Source organism: Phallusia mammillata, chromosome 1, assembly GCF_965637545.1.
Source record: "Phallusia mammillata chromosome 1, kaPhaMamm4.hap1.1, whole genome shotgun sequence".
Classification (NCBI taxonomy): Eukaryota; Metazoa; Chordata; class Ascidiacea; order Phlebobranchia; family Ascidiidae; genus Phallusia; species Phallusia mammillata.
In genome coordinates this window covers 22,788,978-22,814,538 of record NC_137252.1, presented here as the reverse complement: position 1 = coordinate 22,814,538, position 25,561 = coordinate 22,788,978, and the positions used below count along the sequence as shown (strand labels likewise).

General features: G+C 35.7%; 4 protein-coding genes and 1 non-coding gene across 9 annotated transcripts; 2 read left to right on the top strand and 3 right to left on the bottom strand.

Moving 5' to 3' along the window:
* The first annotated feature begins 169 nt into the window (after positions 1-169).
* Trnas-gga (transfer RNA serine (anticodon GGA)) lies at positions 170-243 on the top strand. The gene has a single exon. It is a non-coding gene; the product is annotated as a tRNA-Ser (tRNA).
* Positions 244-1,206: 963 nt separating this feature from the next.
* On the top strand, positions 1,207-3,306 carry LOC145209299 (uncharacterized). The gene has a single exon (XM_080079564.1). The coding sequence runs from the start codon at positions 1,739-1,741 to the stop codon at positions 2,726-2,728; it is 990 nt and encodes a 329-aa protein (XP_079935690.1). The 5' UTR covers positions 1,207-1,738; the 3' UTR covers positions 2,729-3,306.
* A 390-nt stretch (positions 3,307-3,696) lies between these two features.
* LOC145227868 (uncharacterized) lies at positions 3,697-17,232 on the bottom strand. Of its 5 annotated transcripts, none has more exons than XM_080092806.1 (21): positions 16,780-17,231; positions 16,443-16,547; positions 15,501-15,581; positions 15,349-15,438; positions 14,198-14,310; positions 13,938-14,063; positions 13,457-13,701; positions 13,100-13,197; positions 12,431-12,504; positions 12,142-12,263; positions 10,506-10,611; positions 9,505-9,659; positions 9,142-9,309; positions 7,962-8,058; positions 7,353-7,585; positions 6,209-6,414; positions 5,569-5,781; positions 5,230-5,290; positions 4,778-4,847; positions 4,013-4,049; positions 3,697-3,870 (listed from the first exon to the last, which is right to left on the bottom strand). In XM_080092806.1, the coding sequence occupies exons 1-21, from the start codon at positions 16,904-16,906 to the stop codon at positions 3,857-3,859; spliced, it is 2,541 nt and encodes an 846-aa protein (XP_079948932.1). In that variant the 5' UTR covers positions 16,907-17,231; the 3' UTR covers positions 3,697-3,856. The 5 variants fall into 5 exon arrangements, with proteins under 5 accessions (XP_079948932.1, XP_079948924.1, XP_079948946.1 ...); XM_080092798.1 differs by having other exon boundaries at positions 3,999-4,049; positions 16,780-17,230; XM_080092820.1 differs by lacking the exon at positions 5,569-5,781 and having other exon boundaries at positions 3,999-4,049.
* A 206-nt stretch (positions 17,233-17,438) lies between these two features.
* LOC145227900 (calcyphosin-like protein) lies at positions 17,439-19,712 on the bottom strand. Its single transcript, XM_080092838.1, has 3 exons — positions 19,470-19,712; positions 18,872-19,134; positions 17,439-17,774 (listed from the first exon to the last, which is right to left on the bottom strand). The coding sequence occupies exons 1-3, from the start codon at positions 19,583-19,585 to the stop codon at positions 17,527-17,529; spliced, it is 627 nt and encodes a 208-aa protein (XP_079948964.1). The 5' UTR covers positions 19,586-19,712; the 3' UTR covers positions 17,439-17,526.
* A 752-nt stretch (positions 19,713-20,464) lies between these two features.
* LOC145209183 (uncharacterized) lies at positions 20,465-25,174 on the bottom strand. The gene is made up of 9 exons (XM_080079447.1): positions 25,165-25,174; positions 24,742-24,958; positions 23,355-23,475; positions 22,903-23,031; positions 22,453-22,566; positions 22,028-22,145; positions 21,686-21,782; positions 21,113-21,386; positions 20,465-21,000 (listed from the first exon to the last, which is right to left on the bottom strand). The coding sequence occupies exons 1-9, from the start codon at positions 25,172-25,174 to the stop codon at positions 20,734-20,736; spliced, it is 1,347 nt and encodes a 448-aa protein (XP_079935573.1). The 3' UTR covers positions 20,465-20,733.
* Between the last annotated feature and the right edge of the window lie 387 nt (positions 25,175-25,561).

Below are 25,561 nucleotides of genomic sequence, written 5' to 3'. Positions count from 1 at the left end.
ATCAGCCCTGAAGCGTCTATGCAGACCAGCGATCACGGCACACTCATATATAAATCACAGTACGCCAGGCCCATTGAATCTGGCGATCCCCTACTACGAAGCTGACATGTGCAGCATACGAGGCAGGCAACGGTGCTTGTGATTCGACTTTCGGCGGATTCTCCACTGAGCCTGTGTAGCTCAGTTGGTAGAGCGCGAGTCCCGGAAAGACTCCTGTCGTGGGTTCGAATCCCACCGCAGGCTAGATTTTTCTGGCCTACGCCTTGCCATATGGTGGTGAATGCTTGGTGACCGGCTGATTCGGTATAGCGCCTTCAATGGGCCTGGCGTACTGTGATTTATATATGAGTGTGCCGTGATCGCTGGTCTGCATAGACGCTACAGGGCTGATCCCAGTTATGAATTTATGTTCATCTTAAGAGCAATAGCACTGATTCTTCAAAATTTAACAAAACTTTAATTCAGTGCGTAGTAGGGCTTGGTTGTTGGTGTATGAAGGCTTGTGTTTTGAGGTTTAAGCCTAAAAGGGATCGCTGACGATTGTGAAGTTGCTGTGTAGAGTGACGGTGGTGTGGCACAAAACAATTAACAAAAATCAGGCTTAAACAAAGATGTCTTTTAGAAATTTCCTAAAATAACTTGAGTATAGCGACTTACATTGAACCAGAGCCGAACAAGGACATTTCATCATGTTTGAAAGAATAAACATTTTTGTATGTTATTATTGAACAATAAACGTGTTTCTAAAGTCGAGGTTCAATATTTCAGGGATATTATTTTATTTCACTGGCGTTAACGAAGATCTTTTTTAAAAAAATCAAACTTTGAGAATGTTGGATCTTCTTAAGGCATTTTTTGCAATTTAATAAATTTCATTTCGTTACGTGTGCCCCACAGGGGGCGTGTTCGGACTTGTCAAGGTGCAGTACATATTGGGTATTCCCCGTTTTTCAGGCGATTGCGCAAGACTTGCACTGGTACTGTTGGGGACTATTTACTATCAAAGTATTTTAAATTAGTATATTTTGTCCATATTTTGCATCATATCACGTAAAATATTATGTAAAATAACAGAGATAAAGGTTATTGGCAAAAGTTTACCACAACCCACTGAATCGAGTTGCAAGTGTTGTTCTTGCGGCGGATGAATACGCATCCGCAGGGTGACATAATCGATTATTAGCTGGAACTTTCTAGGCCGAGACCCACAAAACAAGTAATGATGGGGCTGGACAAAGAGCTATGTTATTTTTTTCCAACTTCACAGTCGTATACGTGTATCACTGAGGTTTAAAAGTGCGTAAATTTGGGAAAGAATTCAGTTGAGGGAATTGGAAAACATATAGGTGATATGACTATTAGTTTTGTTACGCCAGTTTTTTGAGTCATCGCAGTCATGAGATCAGGCGAACTGTTGTCACGCGTGATAATGCGTAGGTGTATTATATACGCTTAAAAATCCACCCATTCCCGCTTATGGGTTTAGATGTTGAAGGGTTTAACGCGGCGTTGTTGGGTATGAGGTATAGGCGCTTTAAATTGTAGATGTAGTTGTAGTGTTTTTGGCAGTACGTTTTTTTTTATAAATATAGAATTTTTGGAGAAAAAAGGGATTTTTTTGTTTTAATTTTGGAATATGTATTGAAAACAACTTGATGAAAAAAGACTTACAAAATATGTTGTTTTATTTCAGAAACTAAGCAGTCGGGTATTGTTCTGAACATGATGTCAGCATACAATGGCATCTGACCCAAATTTAAACAGAGGAGGAGCGTGCCGAAACCCTATGTCTACAGAACACAACCTTGACTTCACTGATTTATATCAGAATGAAGAATCATTTGATCTCACCACTTATATGAGTGCTGGCAACCTTGAACTTTGCAGTGACGATCTCTTTGAAAATCTTTTTCCACCGAACTCTCCACTGGGTCCTGACCCCAAGAAGGAAACAATCAACGATTTTGAAGACGAATTAGACAGCTGGTACAATCCCGTGCCACGTGAACCACAATCGAACTGTGCTTCTGCTTGCTCATCTGCAGCCCCGTCTCCAGTCCCATTCAACTACTACAATACTCCTCCAGTCACTCCACAGGCTGACAAGCACCGGCCTGTGTCCCCTCATCATTTACAGTTTGACGGACTAACTACACCAATGTCAACCTCCAGATTCTCCTCAAAGCGGGGTGAAGAACCAAAAAACGCTTTTAATTTGCCAAACTGGAGTGAGGAACCAAAAAACAATTATGCATCTAAAGTGCCATTTGTTCTGCCAGCTCCGGATCCTGACCAATATCCAAATGGACAAGTGATTGTCAAGCCTGATCCTGATGCCATCCAGTCCCCCTGCCCACTGCCATCTGTTTCAGTTAAGGATGAAATGCAAGCTTCACCAAAGCCTTTTGTTGTTTCTCGGCCTGATACTAATTTGAACAATAAATCACCACTTAAACGTATCAGCCAAAGCCCAAGCCTCGGGGGTTCAAGCAAGAAAAGCAAATCTATCCAGAAAGGAACCTTAGAATATGTACAAAAACGTGAACGCAACAATGTTGCTGTGCGCCGGAGTCGAGACAAGGCAAAAGTAAAGGCAATGGAAACTCAAAAAAAGGTGGAAGAACTATCATCTGAAAACTCTCGCTTGCATGACAGGGTCAATGAACTATCACATGAGCTGACCACATTGAAAAACCTTTTAAAATCATTGCATCAGGTCAATGGTTAAACTGTTTCTTGTATATATTTATAAATCATTGTCAACTTTTCAATTATTCTGTTCCATAAATCCTACGGATGTTCCATTTTGCTTTGAGTTTCATTTTCTGTTTGTGTATATTATGTTTATACATGCAAATTCAGGACAATATACATATGTGCATCAAAAACCTAAAAAAGTTTTAGTATGCCTCATAAACTTGTAATACATTAAAGAAAAAAAGTGAAAAAAGTTTTTAAAAAACACTAAAAAAACGATTGGTGAAATCTATTTCAGTTTACAATAACCTTGCAACTTGGGTGTTGCCATTGTGTCCTTCTGATATAGTGCCTTTAGTCCTTCTTGGTGCAAGGCAAGTTTTGTGTGTGAGTGAACAATAGGTATACATAACTGGTGAATGATGTTTTTCGTGTTGAAATATGGTTGCATGGAGTTGTGTTTATTGCAATGCATGTAGTCTCTCTACTATAATGTAACTTGTGCTTTTACTTTGTTAGATAATTTTTTATTAATATTTTTCATTTTCACTTATGTCTGGCCTGTAAATGCTCCTACGAACTAAATAAAGTCTGTTTTAAAAGCTAAAACTTTGGTCAAAAAGCATTTAATCTGAAGAGAAGTATGGTAGCATATCAGTTAGGCCTGTGTTTCTTTAGAGCATATATAAGTGGTGGAGCAAAATGCAGGTCTTTCCAATAGCACTGACAAGTTAATGATTAAACAGGTTTAAAGTAAACAAGTGTTTGATGATTTATTACTCAAACAGATCAGAGTTCACTCTTTGTTATTGTGAAGCATTTGATGGGAGAAACTCAATGTTGAATGTAGGAAATGACTCTGTCTTCCCATACCACTTGGAAGCAAGAGTGGAACACCTTACAAACAACCTTTGCAACTTCTCTGAATTAAGACATATTTATACTTTGCTGCTGTGCTAAAATTTTGATCACTTTTTCTGCTGCACCTGCAGCAACCAATCTTATGAAAAATATTTTTATTAAAAAAGAAGAGAAGCAAAAATGGAAAACAAATCATGTCAAGAATAATTCTTCAGCATAAAACACAGTGTTGTCCAGAGTTTGCTTTTTGGAAAATATGTAACAATTGATTGGGCCAACTTTTGTTCCACACACATCATCAATTGGCAGTTTCTAAATCACAGATTGAAATTGAATCAGTAGTCAAGAGGCACTAATTCCTTAACAAACTACCAAGGTATTTAAAAGCCAACAAATAAAAACATGTTTTATTTGACAAAAATATCTTTAAAAAAACAAACCTTGTTAAACTGACCTTCCGTCACTAGAGACCAATAAGAGCAGGTAGGTATCTGTTAAAAATATTATCTATTGTGCAAATGTTTTATCTGAAACCAAATACAACAAGTCCATGGATCAAAAATGTGCCAATCAACAAAATACCATCCTTACAAGAACAATTTTAGCTACAGGAATCTTTATTGATTTTAACTCATATTTTTCAGTTTTTATTTGCATGCAGAAATGTATAAATTATCTGGACACTGGGATCACAACTCAATATTGGTACATTATTCATACCTCTGTGATTATTTAACAGCCGACCAAAAATCACCAGCTATTATTGTTTTTGTCTTTTTCTAACCTGCACCTATCTAAATATTATTTGTTGTTTATTGTCTTTTGATGATGATTTACCACATAACGGTTCCATTTTGACATGCACAAGTATTGCACACTTTTTTGTTTCTATATTTTACACCTGATAATAACAGCACTTATATGTAAAAAAACGCATAAGATGTAGTTGCATTGTGTTAGTTGTTTTGTTTTATGTTTTTTTAGTATTAATGTCATTAGGGTTATGAATATGCATTGTTGTTTCAAAGAGGTATGAAGTAAACCTACTTAAAGCAAGTTTTTGAAGTATTCAAATGGTGGTTATTTGGTAAAAGAAACAAACATATTGTGGAGGGTATAATTTCCGTTCAAGAAATCAAATAGTTTTAAAAATAATGGTGAATTGTGGCTGGTGGTAAGTAATGGAAAATTCTGGGTACTATCTGCTAAAGTCACATACCTTGACTATGAAGGATGTGGTTGGTGAAACAGCTATCCGGATTTCATGCATAGACTGTTTGCTGCTGAACCTGTTAAACATTTATATATATATATATTTTTTAAACTTTAATGAAACATCAAAAATGTTAAAAATGATCCATATGTTTTACGGCAACAAAAAGAATATAATTTTAAAATTTTCTTAGGCCTAAATTTTCCATGGTGGGCTTAACTTTTTTGCAAAAAAAACAACAATATAAATGTGTGGTCATGAGATAGGCTAACCGAAAAACAAATCATGGACTTTCACCCCTAAACATTCGCATGTTATTAAATTTTCGCATGTGACTTGCGCAATCCATTTTTCCCCACTAATATGACACATATCAACTTCCTGGAGAGTCAAACCACCGCAAAGCGCCTCGTGGGCATGATGTAATCAACTAATGAAACAAAAGACCAGTCACTCACCCAAACTCTTGACCAAGTGAGTCATGTGAGGTACAGTCATGCGTTGCACTCCTGAGAACTCCTTATGGTAAAAAAACAGCAGAAGTTAGATTAAAAAACTGCGTAGACTTTAAAAACATAAAAAAAGTTTTTATTGCATTTAAATTATGTTTTACTTTGAGGACAGTGCAATTTGTACTGTACAAATAACCAAACACAATACAACTAATTAAACAACTTTTTTGAACAAGCTTTAAACAAAAACAAACACAAAGTGTTTTTTGCAATCATTTGTGACATTTAATTATCACTACCATTATCAGGGCAAAAGTTAGTTTTTCCACATAGTATTTAACAAACCTTGAACTGAAACAATAGTTCCAACATCTGTGTCAGAAGTTGGATACATGTCAGTTTTAAGTTTTGCCAACTGGAGTTCTGATACCATTTTCTCATTAAATGTTGGAAAAACATGATTTGGTACAGCAAAATCACACTGGGAAATGTTTTGATCACTGTTTCTGGCAGTGAGCAACAGACATTGACTGTAAGTATCCAAACACAAACTTTGATCTGTAAAATTTTTAGATTTTTAGGGATGACATTATGCAACTATATTAGCAAAATGTCCCACTCTTAGTTTGTAGCAGAACCAAGTCAGCACAATAAAATTAAGTACGGCCAAAAAATGTTCAGCTCTATATTGAACAAAGCAACTTCTTAATCATGACCACATGAGGAAGTAGCGGGTAATGGTGCCAGGTTTATGAAACCAATATTCTCATTTGGCATTGTGCCATAAAAATAGATCAAAAGGTGGCAAGTTATGATGTAGTCATGTGATGGTGTTTTTAGTGAAACGTTTTTATTTTACAAAAAAATTCTTTAAGGTTTATATTCAGTAGTGTTTCTTTTACATTCAGAATAAAGCAAAATGTTCTCATTTTAGCCATGCAACAAAGCTGTTTAAAATACACTAAGAAAGTACAAATAAACTTGCCAGTTGCATAGTATACATCTTTTAGAAGCACACAGTTTCCTGGGACAAAATTGCATTCCATGTCTTGCACATTTTGTAGCTTCATGACAATCACCTCTTGTGTGAGAGTCAATAGACAGAGAACTTTTGAGGAGATGGATTTAAATCCTTTTGTTTCTTGGGAGTTGTATGATTTGCAGTGCACAACTTTTCCAAGCAATGAAACTCTATAACCAAAATAGCACAATAAAAAAGCAAGTTTTGTCCAGCGTAAATCATTGTTTTGCAACCTTTAGCCATAACTCCTTTGGCATCAAACTCACAGTTTGTGGTGCAACTGCAAGGTAATTAAATACCTCTGTGACTTTGTTTTGGGCTATTTGACTTAAAAGTATAATGAAATAAACTAAAAGTCGATGGTGACTTGAGACTGGCTTGATCTAAATATAACCACAAGTTTATAGGTTACTGTATAGCAAAATACTGATGGCCATACTGATGTTTGATTGTAAACACGAGCATAAACACATTATTGCTGGGGGCACATTGCGTTGGAAAATCCCTAAAGAGGTTCATATTAAAATGGTCTAGAACAGGGGTGTCAAACTCAAACCACTTTGAGGGCCAAAAACAGACTTCCAAGTAAGTCAAGGGTATCTTGCCTGAGTAAAATACATAACCTCTAGAAGTTACTTCGGAGGCTGCACAAAAACTCTTAAGGGCCGCGTGTTTGACATCCCTGGTCTAGAACCACTGATCTAAATGTAATATCCTTTTAATGAAAGAACCATATAAAACAGCTCTTTGTAGCCACCTAGCAGAAAAAAATTAACTAAGTACGAGATTTGTGCTGGAATTCTCTGGAATATAACACACGAATGAAAAACAGGTGACATTGCAGCACCTTATATAAGTCAAAATGCACATACATTTATGGTATGGACACAACAATACACCAAACAAATTAGGTAAGTTTTGGTCACATTCGCCTTGTTCCACCTGAATCGTATATAGTTATCTGTTTAATTATAAACATTATGTGACATAACAACCACAGGTCAATAATCATTGTGTTGCAACTCGTCCAGGTAAAAGTTACAGCCACAAATACTGCTAGTAATTGGCTCTACATCAATGCAAGAGGTCTCTTGTGATGAATACCAACCTTGATTTCTCCACCGACGCTAAATCCAACACATTCGTACATAAAGATTGCACAGGAGTATACAGGACATCACAATCATCCTCTCCATCAAGTGAAGGTCGATTAAAACTGCTTCTTAACTGAGCAGCAGATGGTGCAAGTGAAGAAAGAAGTACACTACAATTTGTCTGGCTGGCAGATAAGATGTAACAAAAGCTTGGTGGTTGAAAAACTTTTTGAGAATCTCTTGGGGTCTGTGAATTTTAGATTTAGTTTAAAAATAAAACTAGTGACCTCTTCAGTAGGAATGAGGCAAAAAGGCAACAACAAATGACTTTCTACACATTAACTGAAACATTTAATAAAATAAAAAACATGTCAAGCACAAGAAAAAAGTAAAATTATAGGTAATCATAGAAGCAATACTTCCACATTGAAACAAAGAATGAATTGAATTATGGGTGTATACCATCTTTTAGTTTTAGATTGATACTTGACCACAACACTTTATCCATGACATGCTTAATCTAGCCCTTTATTATCTAACTGTAACATAACTGAGGTCCAGCACCCCAAAAAATGTTCTAATTAGTAGTAAGTTGTGGCTTGAAGCTAGGTTGCATATCTCACCATGGTATCAGACTGGGATTGGCTGCTTTGTACCTGCAACAAACCACGTCCATCAACATTCCAAACTGATGATATTAGTGAAAGCAAGCGTGGTGATCTAAAAAAATAACAAATAGCTTTTGTCTAAAATGGATTTATCTTTGATAAAAAGCCAGTCTGTGTCTTGAACTTTTATTACAAAATTCAGGACATGGTTGTGGTGTACAGCTTTTATCTCAAAATGTGATGTGCATTATTTCAACTTAAATTAACAAACAAAGAAGGCTACAATAGTACCTAAATTGTTTTGGGTACAAATAAATTGGCAACATAAATAAGAACATTTTGTGTGTCTTTGATCACTGTGTTACTGAAATACCTAATAGCGGCTGCAAATACATTCCAAGGCAAATACATTTATGTTTTAACTAGTGCGGTTTTGCCGAATAAATTCGGCCGAATTAACCGAATCATTTATGATGTCACGCAAAGTCGTACGCTACGCGTTTGACATGAAAACACAAGTTTATCTACTTGACACTTAGTGCAGAATGGTTATGTTTCGTCCGCATTTTAGTTCTGTGGGGTTTAACATTGCCTCAAGCATGATTGCCAACCCGACAATGAATTACTGATTTTTTTGTCTGCAGTGAGAAAAGCGTCAATATGTTAAAAAATATAATGATTGACGCGATTTTCGTTGGTACTAAGAAGAAAGGACCTGTTTAACGTTTTAAATGGGTGCTCGTAAAAGATTCGTTTTCGGCCAAAACGCAACAAATTATTCGGCCGAAACCGAATCTTTGCAAAAATTGCCGATTCGGCTGAATAAATTCGGCAAACCGAATATTCGGTACATCTCTAGTTTTAACACTTAATGGTCTGCATCAGTGGTTCTCAAACTCGGTTTTTGGGGCCGCATGCGGCTCCCAACTACTTATTTTGCGGCTCGCACCAGACCTCAGAAAACCACCAAACATTGCTATTTTAGATTTCAAAGTAATAATCTTTAGTGATTTTCTTAAGGTTTCGTTTTTTTGCGGCTCTCTCAACACTTAAAAAAATACCATTTGGCCCCGACAATAAAAATGTTTGAGAACCACTGGTCTGCATGAATAAAAAAATGCAAACAGTTTTTTACAAGTGATAGATCCTGCTATTTTATTAGTTTAGCATACAAATAGTAATAGAAATACCCTACTGTGCTTTTGTTGTCCTTCCCTTTAAAGTGAGGTTTTGAAACAAAACTCTTTGTCCTTCACCATGTTCAAGCAATTGTAACCAAATGTTTTGATGGCAAAGGACTTTATTGACTTCAAGTTCGAAGAAAACTCCAAAAGCATCTTCACAAAGCAGTGTCTGCACTGCACTGAAACAAAATTGCACAATCAAATTAGCAAAAGTCAAAATTGTGGAAAATATTTTATCTTTTTGTACTTTTTTAACATTTAGCTCTAAAAATTAATAAATCCAGACTACATTTAGAAAGTATGTATATGACTTGAACCGATTTTTCATTAATTATAACAGAACAAACTGGTATTATTTATAAATTTTAACATACCTTGGTAAATTAAGGTCCGATTTGCAGTAAATTCTTTGTATCGTTGCAGCGAGTGAAATAGATTGATGATCACAGTTTTCTAAAGCTTGCAACAGACTTTCACAAGCATTTAATTTACTGGTGTCAGAAATAACAGATTTGTTTGATGACGTTTCCTGAAAAACGATACAATTTAAAAGCCAATACTTCAAATAATTAACAAAACATGACATTGTATTGGACATTTATTACACATAGGTAAATTGCTTGCAATAAATAGTAACATCACAAAGTTAGCTAAGTGCAAGTTTATCTAGCTTGCATTAAAGCGGGAATTGGCTGCACAATGATAAAGTGTTGTGGGGTGCAAAAAAGTAGATGGTATGATTGAGGGCTGAGCTCACTGAGCGCAACACTGTGATTGTAGGGTGTCATGCGTTTGGCGCACTGTGTGTAAACATTACTGGGGATGGTACACTTTTTGCATGTAATTTTTTTCATGCAAAGTTTTTTATTTTATATCAAAACAGAAACCAGGATAAAAAATAGCCTACATAACAAGCTAATACTGCAAATGTTGTGTTTTGTCTATGGCAAAAGCTCAGCATATTACACCATAAACATGAAACAGAACAAACCAATAAGTTGCTACCTATTTAAAAATCATTTGCTTTTGCTTTCCTAAAATTTTATTAAAACTTATATAGTACATTTGATATCTTTTCTATTGGCTTTGTGGTGAAACATGAAAAAATAACATTGGTGGCATCCACTGGATCGACTCACCACAGTACATAATCCAAAATCCCAATTACCTAAACCGACATTTGGAAAACACCAGGCTGATATAAATTTATTACTAAACACAATACAGCATAAGTTATTAGTTCTCATGAAACTATATTTTTTATTTTAAGTTAGTGATTTTATTGATGGCTGTTTCACAAAATAATCTACTGATGATAAAAACACTGGTCTATGGTATCAAGTTTTTTTCCTAACAAAGGTTACCAAAAACTTACCGTCAAACAGCTTGATTGCTGGTTAGATGACAGTTCATTTTCAACTCGTATATGATTCACACAAAGAATTACAGGGTAAAGGTGATCTTCAAGATTAATGGTTTTCCTAAAAAAAAAGTGGAAACTGGAAGGGTGGCTTAGCACATATTGCCATAGAACATACACTATGGCCTTTTTCAAAACATATATTTTTTTTGTTTAGTCATTTTATTATGGGTCCCATAACAGCACTGTTTTATCACCTTTGTTTGTTTCTGCAAGCCGAAAATCATGGGTCCCCAACACATGCAAAGTTGCAAAAAAACGCATTTTATGAGAAAACTGTGATAAATCTTGGTTGTATGAAACACAGCGATGAAAGATTCTGCACAAATTATTTTGCTGTTTGAGCTATAAACTATCCGAATCGCACTCAATTCACCTACTGTTTGTATAATTTACCCATTTTAGGGGTTAGAGGAGTAAATGGTAGGGCTGTATTGTAAAACTTAACAATCAACAGCTCAAAATGGCATATGCTGCAAACTGTTCAAATTTCATCCAATTTGGGCAGTGTATAAACATTCACCCATAATAGGGGGTTAATGGGGTAACTAATCTGGCTGCAGGGCAAAACTTAACAAGCGACACCTAAAAATGACATATTACATCAACAGTCCAAATTTTATCTAATTCGGCAATGTTTACAAATTACACACATTTTAGGAGTTAATGGGGTAAAAGAGGGGCTTACACAAAACAATAGACACCTCAAAATAGGGATGTGCCAAAACTGCAAATGTTCTCACTTTAATGCTCGGTGCTTGGCCGAGCGCGCTCGTATTAAGCTGTACATGCCCATAAAGTATGCGTTTTTCCACCATCTAGTGCATTTGAAAAATCATTCGTTTTTGTTCATAGACACCCTTTAGAACACTAGTTACGTATGTTAGCAGGACATGAATATGTAAATTTAACGCTCGGGTCAGTTTGTGCAACTGCTCGGCCGAGCACCGGGCATTAAAAACGTCGATGCTCGGTACCGAGTACTCGGGTTCTGTCTCGGCTCGGCCCATCCCTACCTCAAAATGATGTATTCAACAGTCTAAATTCCATGTAATACTGAGATTGTTTAAAAATCACCTATTTAGTGGGGAAACTGATGGGGTTCCACACCCTAACTGGTGGAACACCACAACACAATGACCAACTACAGTCCTGTAAAATTTCAGCCCAATTGGCCAATGTTTAAATTTTTTTCAGGTGCTTGAATAGCAACTGCTTATTCCTCTGACATCATAAGGCTATTAAAACCCCTCTGCTATGTGGCCCAACAAGCAATGCAAGTAGATGACAAACATAAGTTACATATGTTCAGTTGTCATTATTACACTATTTTACCACAAAAACTTTTCGCTTGTTGTTAACTTTGAGGGCTACCTGGGTAAATACTGGGGTTATCAAGACAAATGAAGTAGATGGCAAGTCCACAAGACTATATCTATCATCTGTGTGAAGTTATCCAAATCCATCAAAGATTTTTGACACCAATAGTGCATGGACAAACAGAAAAAAATGAGTAAAATCAAGGGGACCCATAACCATTATAATGCTGAGTGTATCACAATGTGGAGAATAAATACACCATTATATTTACCATGGTGGATGAATGATAAAAGTTGAACGCAAATTTATGTTGGATTCCACAACAAGTTCATGCTGCAAAAGAACTGTGTAAAAAAATCCTTCGCTCTGTACTTGCCCACCTTTCACCACAGCCTGTAATTCCAAAAATTGACAAATAATTATTTTATACTTGACGTTACAGAATACCATAAAATGAGTTTTTGTCAAAGGCAGTTGTTGTATTTAGGAAACAACATTATTCTGTAATGTTTAAAATTTCGAAACCTTACACAAAATAATGTAAAGGCACATCAACATACCCTGCATTCCAGTATATGAAGACCGCCTTCTCTGTGATGAGATAGTGCCTTCAACTTTAAGCAGCAATGGAAGGCTGAGAAAAAAATGTATTTTAAATTGATACAAAAAAGGATGAGGAAATGGGTTTGCAGCTAATTAAATTATTTTCAGAAGAATAAAAGGTTGTCATATTTTTAGTTTTAACAACGTAGGTTAACATGTTGACAAAGCTGCTAAAACATGTTAGTATTATTAAATGGTTCAGAATTTTTAAATGTTGGAATACACAAGCTTGTAAGTGGGACACTATGTATAGCAGTGCCCTTCAATTGGTATGCACGAAGGTATACAAGGGTGCATCACAAGAAACCATTAATTTTTCATTAAATGGCCCAGCTATTTTCTCAAATTTGTTTGAATGTCGTTTTATGACATGCAATAGTACTCGCAAGCAGCATGCAGCCACAATTGAACTCTCATTGACAGTGTGTAAAATTTCAGCAGCTCCGCTCGGTTTAATTGACATGATGATATGCATAATGATTTTTCATATTGCTTTTTATCTCAGTTTACTTTTTAAGTAAACAGGGTGCATGAGTTCGTCACAACAACTTTGACGGTTCACTGAACCAAAAATGTTGAAGAGCACTGATGTATAGCACAGTAAAAAGTTTGAATTATGCATGTACCTTCTTTTTCTGTTGTTTCTTTAATTTGATGCTGGAAAAGAACTTTGGAGCTTTTTTCTTGCCTCAAAACATGCTGCAGTTGTTCTGCAAGACCATCTCTTGGAAAATAAAATACTAAGATTTAGATTTTACAAAACAAAAACTATTTTTCCAACTTTAGACAGACAGTTTGAAAGTCTGCATATTTACAAACATAGTGGGCACAAAATGACAAAATTTGTATTTAAATTTAGACAAAAGTATGCAGGTCATAAATTGATTTTGCAAAATGAGTCCCACTGACAGTGTCACATTATATTATCAATACATATAATAAACTTAAACTGTTACCATACAATAGTAAAACAACAGGTATACCGAATAAACTTCTGCTTTTTGCTTGAATCATAAAAACTCATATTCATGGTAGAAGTACAATCAGTTGGTGGCACAGTTGCAATATTTTCATCAATTTTTTCAACAAGTGACTCAATCCATGAAGACCCCTTTGGTCTAATTGCACCACCCATTTTTTTCTCAACAGCAGAATCAGAGCAAGTGGAATGATCATTTTGAGAAGATTTGTCTTCAGAGATTGTTATATTGCAGTCAGAGTCACTTGCCTGAAACATGCCCCAGTTTTAATCAACAACACAACAAAAATGGTTAACATACTTTGTGCCTAAACTTAAGAAGCACTACAAATACAATTTCAAATTTGAAATTGAATACTTTTCCTTGCCATTCAAGAAATCATACACATAATCTGATCTGCCTGTGTTTTTCAGCAAAGATAAGCTGCCTGTGTTTTTCAGCAAAAATAAGAAGTCCTCAAAATTTAAACAGTTAAATTTCTTACATCTTTTGTTGAGTGTTCACTGGCTGTTTGGGTTGTGACAGTTTCAATATCATCTTGTGTCAAAGTTTCGTTATTTCTCATGTTGTGATCCTGGAATTCAGTCACTATGTCGTCATCACTGTCAACCTGAAATAAAACATTTTTACAGTCACCAGTTTGGGATGAAACTTTATGGTATGTTTTAATGTATTTAGGGTTTGTCACTGTTGTTGACACATTGTTACCATGAAGGTTTATTACAAAAACGTAGATTTACTTACTAAAGGTAATGCAAGTGGTGTAGAATCGAGTTCAGATTGTACAAAACTGCTCTCATTGTTTGGACAAATTGAAATATGACTTAAATGTGTAAAGGAGATATTGTCTATGGCACCTGTAATTAGGAAAAAACAATGAAGCAGCTAAATGGCATATACTTCAAATCAAAGCATGTTATATTATGAAGGACTAGTTTCCTTTCTAATATCCATCAGTAGCAATGTATAAAAGGTTGTTTTTTATTCTAAACCAGGGGTGCACAACCTGCGGCCGTACGCGGCTGAGTAGACGATTTTGTGCGGCCGTCAACATGGTTATTAAAATATATGCACTGGCGGCCGTGACGTAAAAACCTCTTTTACTAAATATTTTAACTTTCAAACTGCATCAAATAGATTTTGTAAGACTGTAAAGATATTACCAGCCTAGTGACCCTGTGCATCACACTTTATATACGCCTATTGTGTGCAAACAATGCAAATAAACAGTCACCTCTTGCGTCACAATATGGATTATGACGGCATAAATAGCTCAGACTGTTTAGCTCAATCTGTGGATCAAGTTTTAAATTATCTGGGCTTTTTGAACGCCATTAAATGGTTTATGTATGTGGGACAAGCCCTATTTTTACATAATAAATTTAAAAACAAAAACAAGCAGGTAATTGGCGGCCGTTGGTGAATTAAGAATCTGCGATGCGGCCGTCTTAGCAAAAAGGTTGTGCACCCCTGTTCTAAACAAATGCAATTATTCCTCATTTTTCCAATATGCTCGTAAAATGTTATAGAGCCAAAAACAACAATGGACATTTATGACTGAGAATAAAAAATCTTTTCCAAGGAACAAAATATGTCGATGAGTATATAATACATACAAAAAATATATTTTACAGAACTCACATTTTTAGTTTGTGGATAATAATGGAAGGATAACACACAATCAAAACAAAAATGGTAAATATTTAGGATGAAACTAATTTTAAAGTGTGCTTGTTTAAAAGGCTGCAGGAAAATATCATTTTTTGTTTTTTAAATTAAAGGTATTGCAAAAATGCTCAGTAATTGACATCATAACATATATCACTTTTTAAAATCTCAAATAAATTATAATGCCTACAAACTTCTTTTCCAACTTGCTTGACCTATATTCTAACCTGGTGTTATAGGACTTAATGGTAAGAGTGAGGGTCTCCTATGTTTCTTTCGAACAGTTGAAAAACGATTCTGTGTTAAAACAGGACTTCCTGTAAGACAAAACCAGACATTACCATTTGTTATTTAAAAAATGTTGAAATATGGAACAAACCTGATGGAGTATTCTTTAAAACACTGCTAATTACATCAGATTTTTTGGTGGAACTTGCCATTACAGGACTCAGTCTAGCTCCTGAAAAAATATTTCTAATTTTACAAAAATTAATAAGCTTTTTTCAGGCAAAATAAGCTTTACAAGCACAGTTCGCTCATTTTCAACCTTATACTAAATCAGGGGGAACCTGCGGCCTAAAGGCCACATGCGGCCTTTTAGGGCATTAAGTGCGGCCTTCCATGTCAAAATACATTTTCAGGTTGTTTATATTACAGACTGCACAAGGCACTGAAAAAAGACAGAAACGTATTTTTTGACCTTTATTCCAAATCAGTGTTTGATTAGTTCTAGGGCAGCGGTTTTCAAACAAGAGCCAATGGTCCCATCATGGTACACAAAGAAATTTCCGTAGGACTACCAAGTGCCCAATGGTTTAAAATCTTACTTGTGTTGCAAAAGAACAATTGTTTGCTCATAATCGAATATCTTAAACACGTCTGTGATGTCACAAGCAGTTCTTAGATCATTGATATTTGTAAACAAGCGAGTTTCTGAGTTAAATAAGTCCTGAATGTTGTAGTGACAGTGGAAACAGAGTAATGATTTTTTTAGCTTGGACCATAAGAACCTACAACTACACAAGGGAATAGCAAAACAACCATTCTGTAAGTAAAAAAGTTTAAACACCACTATCCTTGGCCCAGGAAATAGTGTATGTGTCCTAAACCAGTGTCAACAAATCGTTTGGTGGCCTTTATGAACAAAAAGGTTCCCCACCCCTGTACTAAATGCTTTTGCTGCTAACTGAAGATTAGTGGTTGTTTCCTAATGTTTCACTAATTGGTTGCTAAATGCTTTTAAAAAAGATGCATTATCTTAAAATTAAAGATCAGAAAATTAACATGCAAATAACTTCTATCATAAACTAATGAAACTGACTTTGAAAAATTTCCTTTGACAAGTTGTTATTTTCTTCCCTATTTTCATCTTCACTTGAGCTCCATGATATACTAACATCCTGTGACAAGTTATCAGGGCAATCCACTAAAACAAAAAAAGACAAGTCTGTACGAAAATATCTGTTTGAAAATTTCAGTCTCTTAATGTCTAATTTATGCCCAATAGTCATTTGATATTTCAAGTGTTATCTGCAAAATTACTGTATTGAATTAAAAATCGTGCATAATGCCAACTCAAAAAGCAAGCAATTCTATTATTTTTGTTCAAATAAAGTTTAGGTGTAATGTGTATGTTTACTAAAGTCTAATTTTCTTACATTTTGAGACTTCTTTTTTTCTTAACTTTCTGTGTGGTGATTCAGATCTCACTAAAAGGTCCGAGAAGTTGTTGTGATAATTATCCCATGAAGTCTTTGATGTTTCAGCAAAAGATCGTTTCTTCATTTCAGCCTCTATGAGAGCTTTTATCGAATAATTGCATTTACAGTTCCTGCTATAAAGCGCACAAAACGAATTGCAAGTTCCAATTGGTCAGGGGCTGCTTTTTTTCTACTGAACTTCAAAAGAAGCGCACAAAACGAATTGCACGTTCAAACTGGTCAGGGGCTGCTTTTTTTCTACTGAACTTCAAAAGAAACCAATAACAAACAAACATAAAACCAACAAAATTCGTGGTTCGCGCTTCAGGAAATGTTTTGCAGCATTTAACGCCTACTTTATACGAACATCAATAACAAACTGTTCGATTTAGTTTTTAAAACTCGGTTACTGAAATCATTCAACGTTTGTGTGACTAGATAATCAAAAGAGGTTAAAATCAAATAAATCAATATGTTCTATTGCAACATTTCGCTTCAGATCTTTGATCTTTCTGCATGCCACATTTGTCAGAACCTCCTTTCCTGACAAAATAGGGAAATTACCCGCTGTCTGTCAATACCCCGCTGTTGAGTGAAAGAAACAATTTTGAATAACATTTATCGAAAAAAATCAATTTATTTCCCTACATAAAAGAAACATCACAAACAGAAAAGACAGAAACAAAAAATAACGCATTTGTTTGGTTAAAGTTTCCACGCTTTGCGCATCATGACGTCAAAGTAGATGTCATTATCAATCGACGCACTAACTCCCACATAATAGTTGTAGAATTCCTCCTGCGTAACAACGCCATCTGGATCTCCAGGAGTGTCGAAATTTTCTAGGAATTTCAAGAAAACCATGTCTTCTGTCCAATCGCCGTTCATATATTTTGGATGGTGGCTGACATCATAGACCCCTCTCAAATCATCAACCGTTATGACTCCATCCCCTGCGACAACATCGGTAACAACAGCACTTTAGAACAGTGGTTCTCAACCTTTTAAGTTTGCGGACCGGTAAACTTTCTAAACAAATTCTGCTGACCGGTGTTTTTTCAAAATCTACCCAAAATGCAATTACGACAAAAATATGCGATTCTAAAGAAGTATAGCCTATAACATTCAACTTAATGAGTAGTTTGCTGGTGTCTGTTTCATGTCATGCATGTTAAACGCGGCTCGTTAAGATATAAAATATTTAAATTGAGATATAAATATATTTGGCGGACCGGCAGGAAAGTTGACGCAGACCGGTACCGGTCCCCAGGCCGGCGGCTGAGAACCACTGCTTTAGAATACAGTATTTCATTTATTGCAGTGGTGCTTTTAGATCTGCCTATCGCAAGAGTGATGACATCTTGCAGCATAGGTTTTGTCTTCATACAAACAATTTGAGTTTCTTAAAATATTTCTTGCGTTCGCCTACTTATAAAAGTCGTTTGGAACAAATCAGTCATTAAATTGATTTTTATCAGTTATGTTGAGTTTTGAATTGTATGTAATAAAGCAAATTAAGTTGTAATGAGACTACGATAACCTTTATAAGCAGGGTTACCATCGACTTGACACCAAAAATAAGGACAACCGAAAAATTAACTTTTTATGCGAAACGAAACAAATGTTTTTGAACAAATCTTTGCATTTATACGAGCCATGACATCATATTTGCAATATTTTGGCCATAAACAATTTGCTCCAGCAACTCGATTGTTCGTAGAAAATACTAAGTGGATCTCACAACAGGCCGGTTCTAGGTTCACTTCGCAGGGATTTGACTATAGTAATTGTTGAAAATAAGACAAAATAAGGACTACAATCAAAAATAAGGACATTTCTTAGAAATAAGGACAATGAACTTTTTTAAGACATAGCCGTTCAAAATAAGGACAAATCTTAGAAATAAGGACGGTATGGCAACCATGTTTATAAGGCTGGTTTAAGCCGGATATTCCAATAGGCTACTTGCGATATAATTTTTCGTAGTTACAAAGGGTTTTAAAAACACAGTAACGACAAAACAATTTACAAACAAACTTCAAACAGACACCTGTTCTGTCGAGTTTTCTGAATGCCTTGTTAATTAAACTCCGTCTAGTTTGCGAAAGCGGTGGCCGAAGCTTTACCAGAAACTCGTCAAAGTCGATTGTACCGCTCTTATCCCGATCAAAGCGGTGAAACATGTCTCGTATCTCCTCTGGCTCCAGATCCAAACCGAAATCATGTATTCCTTTTTTAAACTCATTGTAGTCGAGGGAACGACTTCGGTTATCGTCCATTACTCGAAAACACCGGCCAAGTCCTTTAATACCACTGCAAGAAAAATGAAACTCTGATTTACACAAGTATGCAAACTGTGTATTTAATGTAGCTGGCGGCTAAGTTAAATTATGATATAATGCTGTAAAATCCTACACAGGTATATATTTAGTGGCAATGCGTGACAAGTTGGTTTTAGTTTGTACTCGCTCGACGTTATTAATTATAATCAGTTGCAGATTTTAAACAAAATTTGTGCAGTTAATAGTAGCTTAATTAAGTTATATCGTATTTAAATGCAATGTAAATTAACCGAAACTATTGCTTTCTGTATACCACAAACCAGATAATTATTACATTTACAAACACTAATTTAGTTGAATTTATACCTTGATCCTCGCGACAGACATTGCAATCGTAATCGCTCTATAGGATCCTTGGTGGTACGGATTAGACTTTTTGCTTTGTCAGCCATTTCTCGGTCATGTCTTGCTGTTCCTGCCATGATGACCGCCTAGCTCCAACCGAATACTTTAATCACAACTTTTTAAACAGCTATACACAGCAGCAAACTTGTGTGCAAATAATTGCTAAGTTAACGCAATTGCTAAAAAAAATGTAACCCATATACGTATTCATTTGTCGTAGATTGCTTTTAAAAACGTAAGCTCGGTACGAAAACATATGAAAAATACATGAGGTTTGTTCTGCCAAGAAGGCTACACCGGCTAATTGCGATGCTAGGTCTTTTTCAGTAAAAGCTCGAATGTGACATAGCAAATTGACAACTAAAACAGGTTAATTCGAACTTCAATATAGTACACAACATTGTGTTTGTTGTGACTACCAGTTAATTTCTGCCAATTGCACCATTTCATACATTCCATGCAATGCCCTTACATTTTGTCTAAACCTACACTACATGTTCTGTATCACAACACTGCTTTCGAAAACGGTCTTTTATGTTTCGGCCTCGGGCACGTAGTTGTGGGTACGTCAACATTTGATCCTGTCACCTGATACTGCGTAACGTAAGACGATCTGATTTAATTCCAATGTAAGCCGGTTTAAACAAAAACAACTAGGCCCAATTGACATAGTTATAAATATATATCAACTAGTGGTCGTGTTGGATTTGCGTAGTGTACAATATGAATGCACTAAAAAGCGATTATACTCCTGCACTTAAAACAGCGTATTAGTTCAACGGCTTAAAGCAATTACGTTTGGTTATTGTAAAACGATTACGTTACGAGGGAAATTGCGAAGCGGTGCATAAATAAAGTAGAAACCGTTTTTAACAAAACTATTACAAAATTATACGACAAGCTACAGCTAAATCTTGTTAAACAAGTAAAAGTAACAAATATAAGATTTTACCTGCTAGAGTTGTACTACCTACTATCATTGAAAAATGTGTTACCGTGTAACTATATGAAACAAGGTTCAGGTTCTAAGAAAAAGAACTTACCCTGTGTGATATTGATTCTGTTTACCAAGTTTATGAAATAATAACCGAATCAAACAATATATTGAATAACAAAAAATACAACAACACATTCAAATACACTGTGATAAGTGAACGCTTGAAAGGTTACTTAAGCAACATATACATAATTTGCAATTTACGGATTAAGTGAAACAGGAGTTTTTTCATATGCATTCACCGTTTTTGCAAGTTTGTGTCGATTCACAGCAAGTATAGTAGCCTTCTTCGTAAGTGCAACAAGGTTGATCTGGCGGACATGGGTTATCTTGGCACGTTAAGGGGCTCGGTTGTGGTATAGGTGGGTCATAACTGCATTGGGGTCCATCACACTTCACCCCACTGCTGATTGAAGACACAAATAGATCCAGAACCGATGCTTGTTGCATTGGAGCTGAACAGTTGTATGGTCCAGTGTAGTGAACTCCAAAAAGCTTTGATAAATAATAGTCTGTTTTTATCAAGTGTAATGCGTGATTACAAAAGACTTACGAATAAGTTTTTAATTATTATATTTGTGTTTCCTTTTATGTTTGACAAGCTTACCGGGCCCACGGTAGTGTTATGTAGCGATTTCCCATCTTTGTACAAGACCATACATTTGTTTTCGCTTGGTTCACACCGATTCATCTGCCACGCGGTGTCGCTGTTGTGTTGTAGAAATTTGCGATAGATTTCTATGTTTTCCTGCCACTGATTGGAATCTTTGCTCGACTCTGCGTAGTCGAGAAGGTAGCGAAGATGACGCATAAAAATTCCTTTAAACATTTTTGCGTCATCGTCGCAGTTGGGGGCGCAGTATTCGATGAGTACTCCGTTCCTTAAGGCAAATGTGTGCAATGAAGACCAACAGCAACCCAATGCAGAGTAAAAAACAAAAAAGTTATAAAAAATATGGAACAATTATTTATATTTTTTCTCATGCCCACCATACAAACACATCAGACAGACTTTTATACAAGCACGCGCTCTTTATCACGCTATTTGGAACTGTTTTTGTTATGTTTACATTTAAAACTCGGGAAAATCAATCTAACAAACGGAAGAGCATATACTTCTAATCCAAACAAGTCTGACCTGCAATAAAAATTGTCAAAAGAAATTTTCACAAAAACTTACTTGGTTGAATTATGAATTGCTGTTAGTGCAATCTTGTGAGCAAGAGGAACTAGTTCCGTTGACTTGTCAAGTGCCATCCCTGCTTCTACAAAAGCACCTAAACAACCGATTAACATGTATTCTACATAAAGCAGCCAACAATGTTGTCTATCAACCTTTAGTTTACTGGTCATTTATAAAATATCAATTTGTGTAGATTACTGACAAGAAAGATATATATCAGTCGAAACATATGACACTACAACGTCGATCAAACGCCTATATTACTCAATACTGACGTTGTGTTTGCTTACAGATTTTTATGCAAGATTTTTATGTGTTTCAGTAGAAACTAAATCATACTCATCATTAGTCCCATGTTGTAGGTTGGTCCATAGAAATCATTGCTCGAACAGTTCGTCTTTATTCCATCAGCTACCCAATAGTTGGTAGTATTTACAATTTGATTGGACAATATAAACTGAAAAACATAATGATATTTACAATGGCGTCAATCTTGTGTGACTACAGTTTTAAAATTTCCTGATGTGTATGACGTCATTCAAAAAATGTTAACGGTTTTACAGTTCTTTGTCCAAAACGTCACTTCACATATTTTTTATCACCCAAAAGTGAGATTTGTTCCCCTTTTTGAGCTAATTTTTTTATCAGGGTTTTCTGGTCCCAAAATGCATTTTTAACAATATCGCTTTAAGCATACAACCAACCTTAGTTTCAATCAAGATGTATACAGGCATTTAGCCACTCAGTTAAAACGTTTATAGTACCTGTAGGCTTTGATTAATTTTAGGAATTAAACTTTGGTCCCCGCTTAATCTAAGCAATTTCGCTCCAAGAAGTAAGACCTGAGCATTTTCCACAGTTTCTTTGCCCTGTAAGGTCTAACATAAAAATGAAAACATTGTATTAAATCCTTTTGAAATAGATGTCGTACAGCTAAATCGTTTATGCAACTTGATATAGGATTACTTTACCGAATATTTACTTCTATGTTTAGTGGCATGTTTAAACCGAACGAACGCTGCAACGTAAAAGAGACACCCACTAAACAGCGTCTTGTAAAAATATACTAGTAAGTTATAGCTAACTGACTTTTAGGTGTTTTGTCCAAAAACACACACAATTAGAAATCGTTTTTAAACAGCAGACCCACATGGAAATGAAGAGTTTTTGGTAATCGGAAATAGAATCTTTCAATTTCGCTCAGCATAATTTACCTGGTCAAACCAAATCCCACCACCACAAGCGTTTGTTGCGTCCCAACCGTTCGTCCATATCCAATCGTAAATCTGCCGAGCTTCGTACAAAAAACCAGTCGATGGGTCGTCATTACCAGATCCAAATACCTTATGTATGCAAGATTTGTAAATCTCTCTTTAATGATAAAACTAACTTTCACATAGTTCTTAAAAAAGGGACGAAAACTCATAACGTTATTTTCCAAACCTTAACTTTGCATAGTTTTCTTTAAAGATATTTTTGCATATTATTAACAACAACAAAAACTTGTTAGCATTTGCAACACATCAGCAGATCTATGTACAACACAGTTTATGGCTTTCAGCAACGTGAAAATAAATTTGAGCGCCGAAAAGTAATTTAAATATTTGTAAAACAAGCTGCATCTAAGAGTGGCAATAGGCAGCGCTAAGTGACTTAAATTATATACCTCGTGAATGCGGAGGTAACTTAGTCCATACCACGCCATGTCATCATATGACGGTTGCGGATAATAGGCTTCCAGTAAAGTGTAAACATCTCTCAAGGACCCGGACACCACAGATTTGTACCTGCAAATGGTGAAAACCTAAAATTATATTCATGGCTTATTTGTACGGTGGAGCTACCAACGTCAGAACTCAGAGTATAGCCAGGTTTGCCAATTCCGGTAGGTAACAGACGCAAATATTTTTGGGATAAAAGATGTTGACGGTTAGGGCTATCACGGTTGGTTTGAGGTTTTATAATAATAATATCCTAAATTTCGTCCCTATAACCCTATCCCAGTCTCACTATTATTAAATAACTATGCTCTTTACGTCATCTATCGCAGGGCTGTCAAACTCGTTGGGTTCGAGGGCCACATTGCAGTTAAAACTTATGCCGAGGGCCGCATGTGATTTTTAATCAAGTTATATACACTTAAACAACCTTTTCGCTATGACGGCCGCATTGCAGATCCTTATTTCACCAACAGGCGCCAATTACCTGCTGGTTTTTGTTTTAAAATTACAGAAGAAATAGGTTTATATCACATATATACCAACTATTGACGCCCCCAAATCCCAGATTAATTTCCAACTTGATGCAGAGATTGAGCTGCACAGTATGAAGATGAGTCTTAATTGTTTATTACGTCATAATCTATATTGTGACGCTTTTGGCGCATGTTTTTCGCATTGTTTGCACACAATAGGTCCACAAACTCGTTTCTGCGGCCACATGGTTTGAGGAACGGTTTGATTACTATCGTTTCTATTCATAACATATGAACAGTGCCGGATTAAGGGTCTGCTGGCCTGTAGGCACCTTTTATAAGTGGCCCGAAAATCAGGGTTGCCAACTAAAAAATTAGAATTATCAGTGTTGCCAAATCATTGTCACAAAGAAAAGTGGCCTGGATTGTTGACTGGCCTGTAGTCACGTGCCTATTTTGCCTAATGGTTAATCCCGCACTGCATATGAATTATTATTTATAAATTAAATTTCTGTAAATGTCTGTTTAAATAATAGATTTAACTTTGAAAAGTAAGAAAAATTCATTGTAGGTAGATAAAAATCTGACAAAATACTGCAACTGTTGTTGAGTGTTCGTGGGCCGCATGCGGCCCGCGGGCCGCGAGTTTGACACCCCTGATCTATCGGTATTTAGCAAACTTTTACTACTGTCAGTTCTTACGTTAGCAGCTCTACCTATTTGTACGGTATGGTAAGTTTGTAGGGAAACATAGTAAAAAACGGGTAGCTTATGCTGAAGGGCCAATCTTGTTCTTGTTGGTTACTTCGTTAACATGTGTTAGTTACCATAACAATTCAGTTTTTACATTTGAACCTACATTGTATTGTTGGCATATTGCATAAAGTTCACTAGAGTTTCCAGCACAGTTCCATCTTGCCAAAACCCATCAAATCCATTCCAGGTTTGATAGCTAAACAACCCTGCTATTGGTGATGGATACCAGTTGTATTGAAGGGCGTATGCAGTCATGCATGACCGTTGAGCGTTGGTGTCATTGTTAAACATTTGGAGGGCACATACCTCTGAGATTGGAGCTGTTGAATTTTATACAAAAATTATTGAATATGCACATCAATTTCCAATTTACTAAAAGTTTGCGCAACTGATTGCTACTCTTGTTACCTAATGTTGTTTTAATGGCCATTAACTGACCAAAACTTTAGATTTGTCGTTAAAAAATAAAAAATAAATTACATACAAAGCTAATCATACCTTCATTGCTGTGGAGGTTTTTCCTAACCACATGCCATTGTGATTGGACATTACAGCAACAGGCAAACAATATTAGAAGTGTTAGCCTCATTGTTTTGAAACAATCAATTACATACAATGAACTACAAAAAATAAGTATGCAAACTTTAAACAATCATAATGAAGTACGGTATAATCAAGTTTTGTGAACCGCAGTAATCGACGATCCAACCAATTGAAATGGTTATTTCTGCTTCTGGGTTGCAAAACAGGGGTGTAAAGCACTGCTCTAAATGCACATCTCTTGAGCACACATAAATTATGACAAATACAGATCTTGCATTACAATTTATACCATGTATAGCAAAAAGTATATAATTCATACAACGTTGGCAGGCAGATAGTTTAACATGCAGTGGTTCAAATAAAATTGATCTTTGAATCGC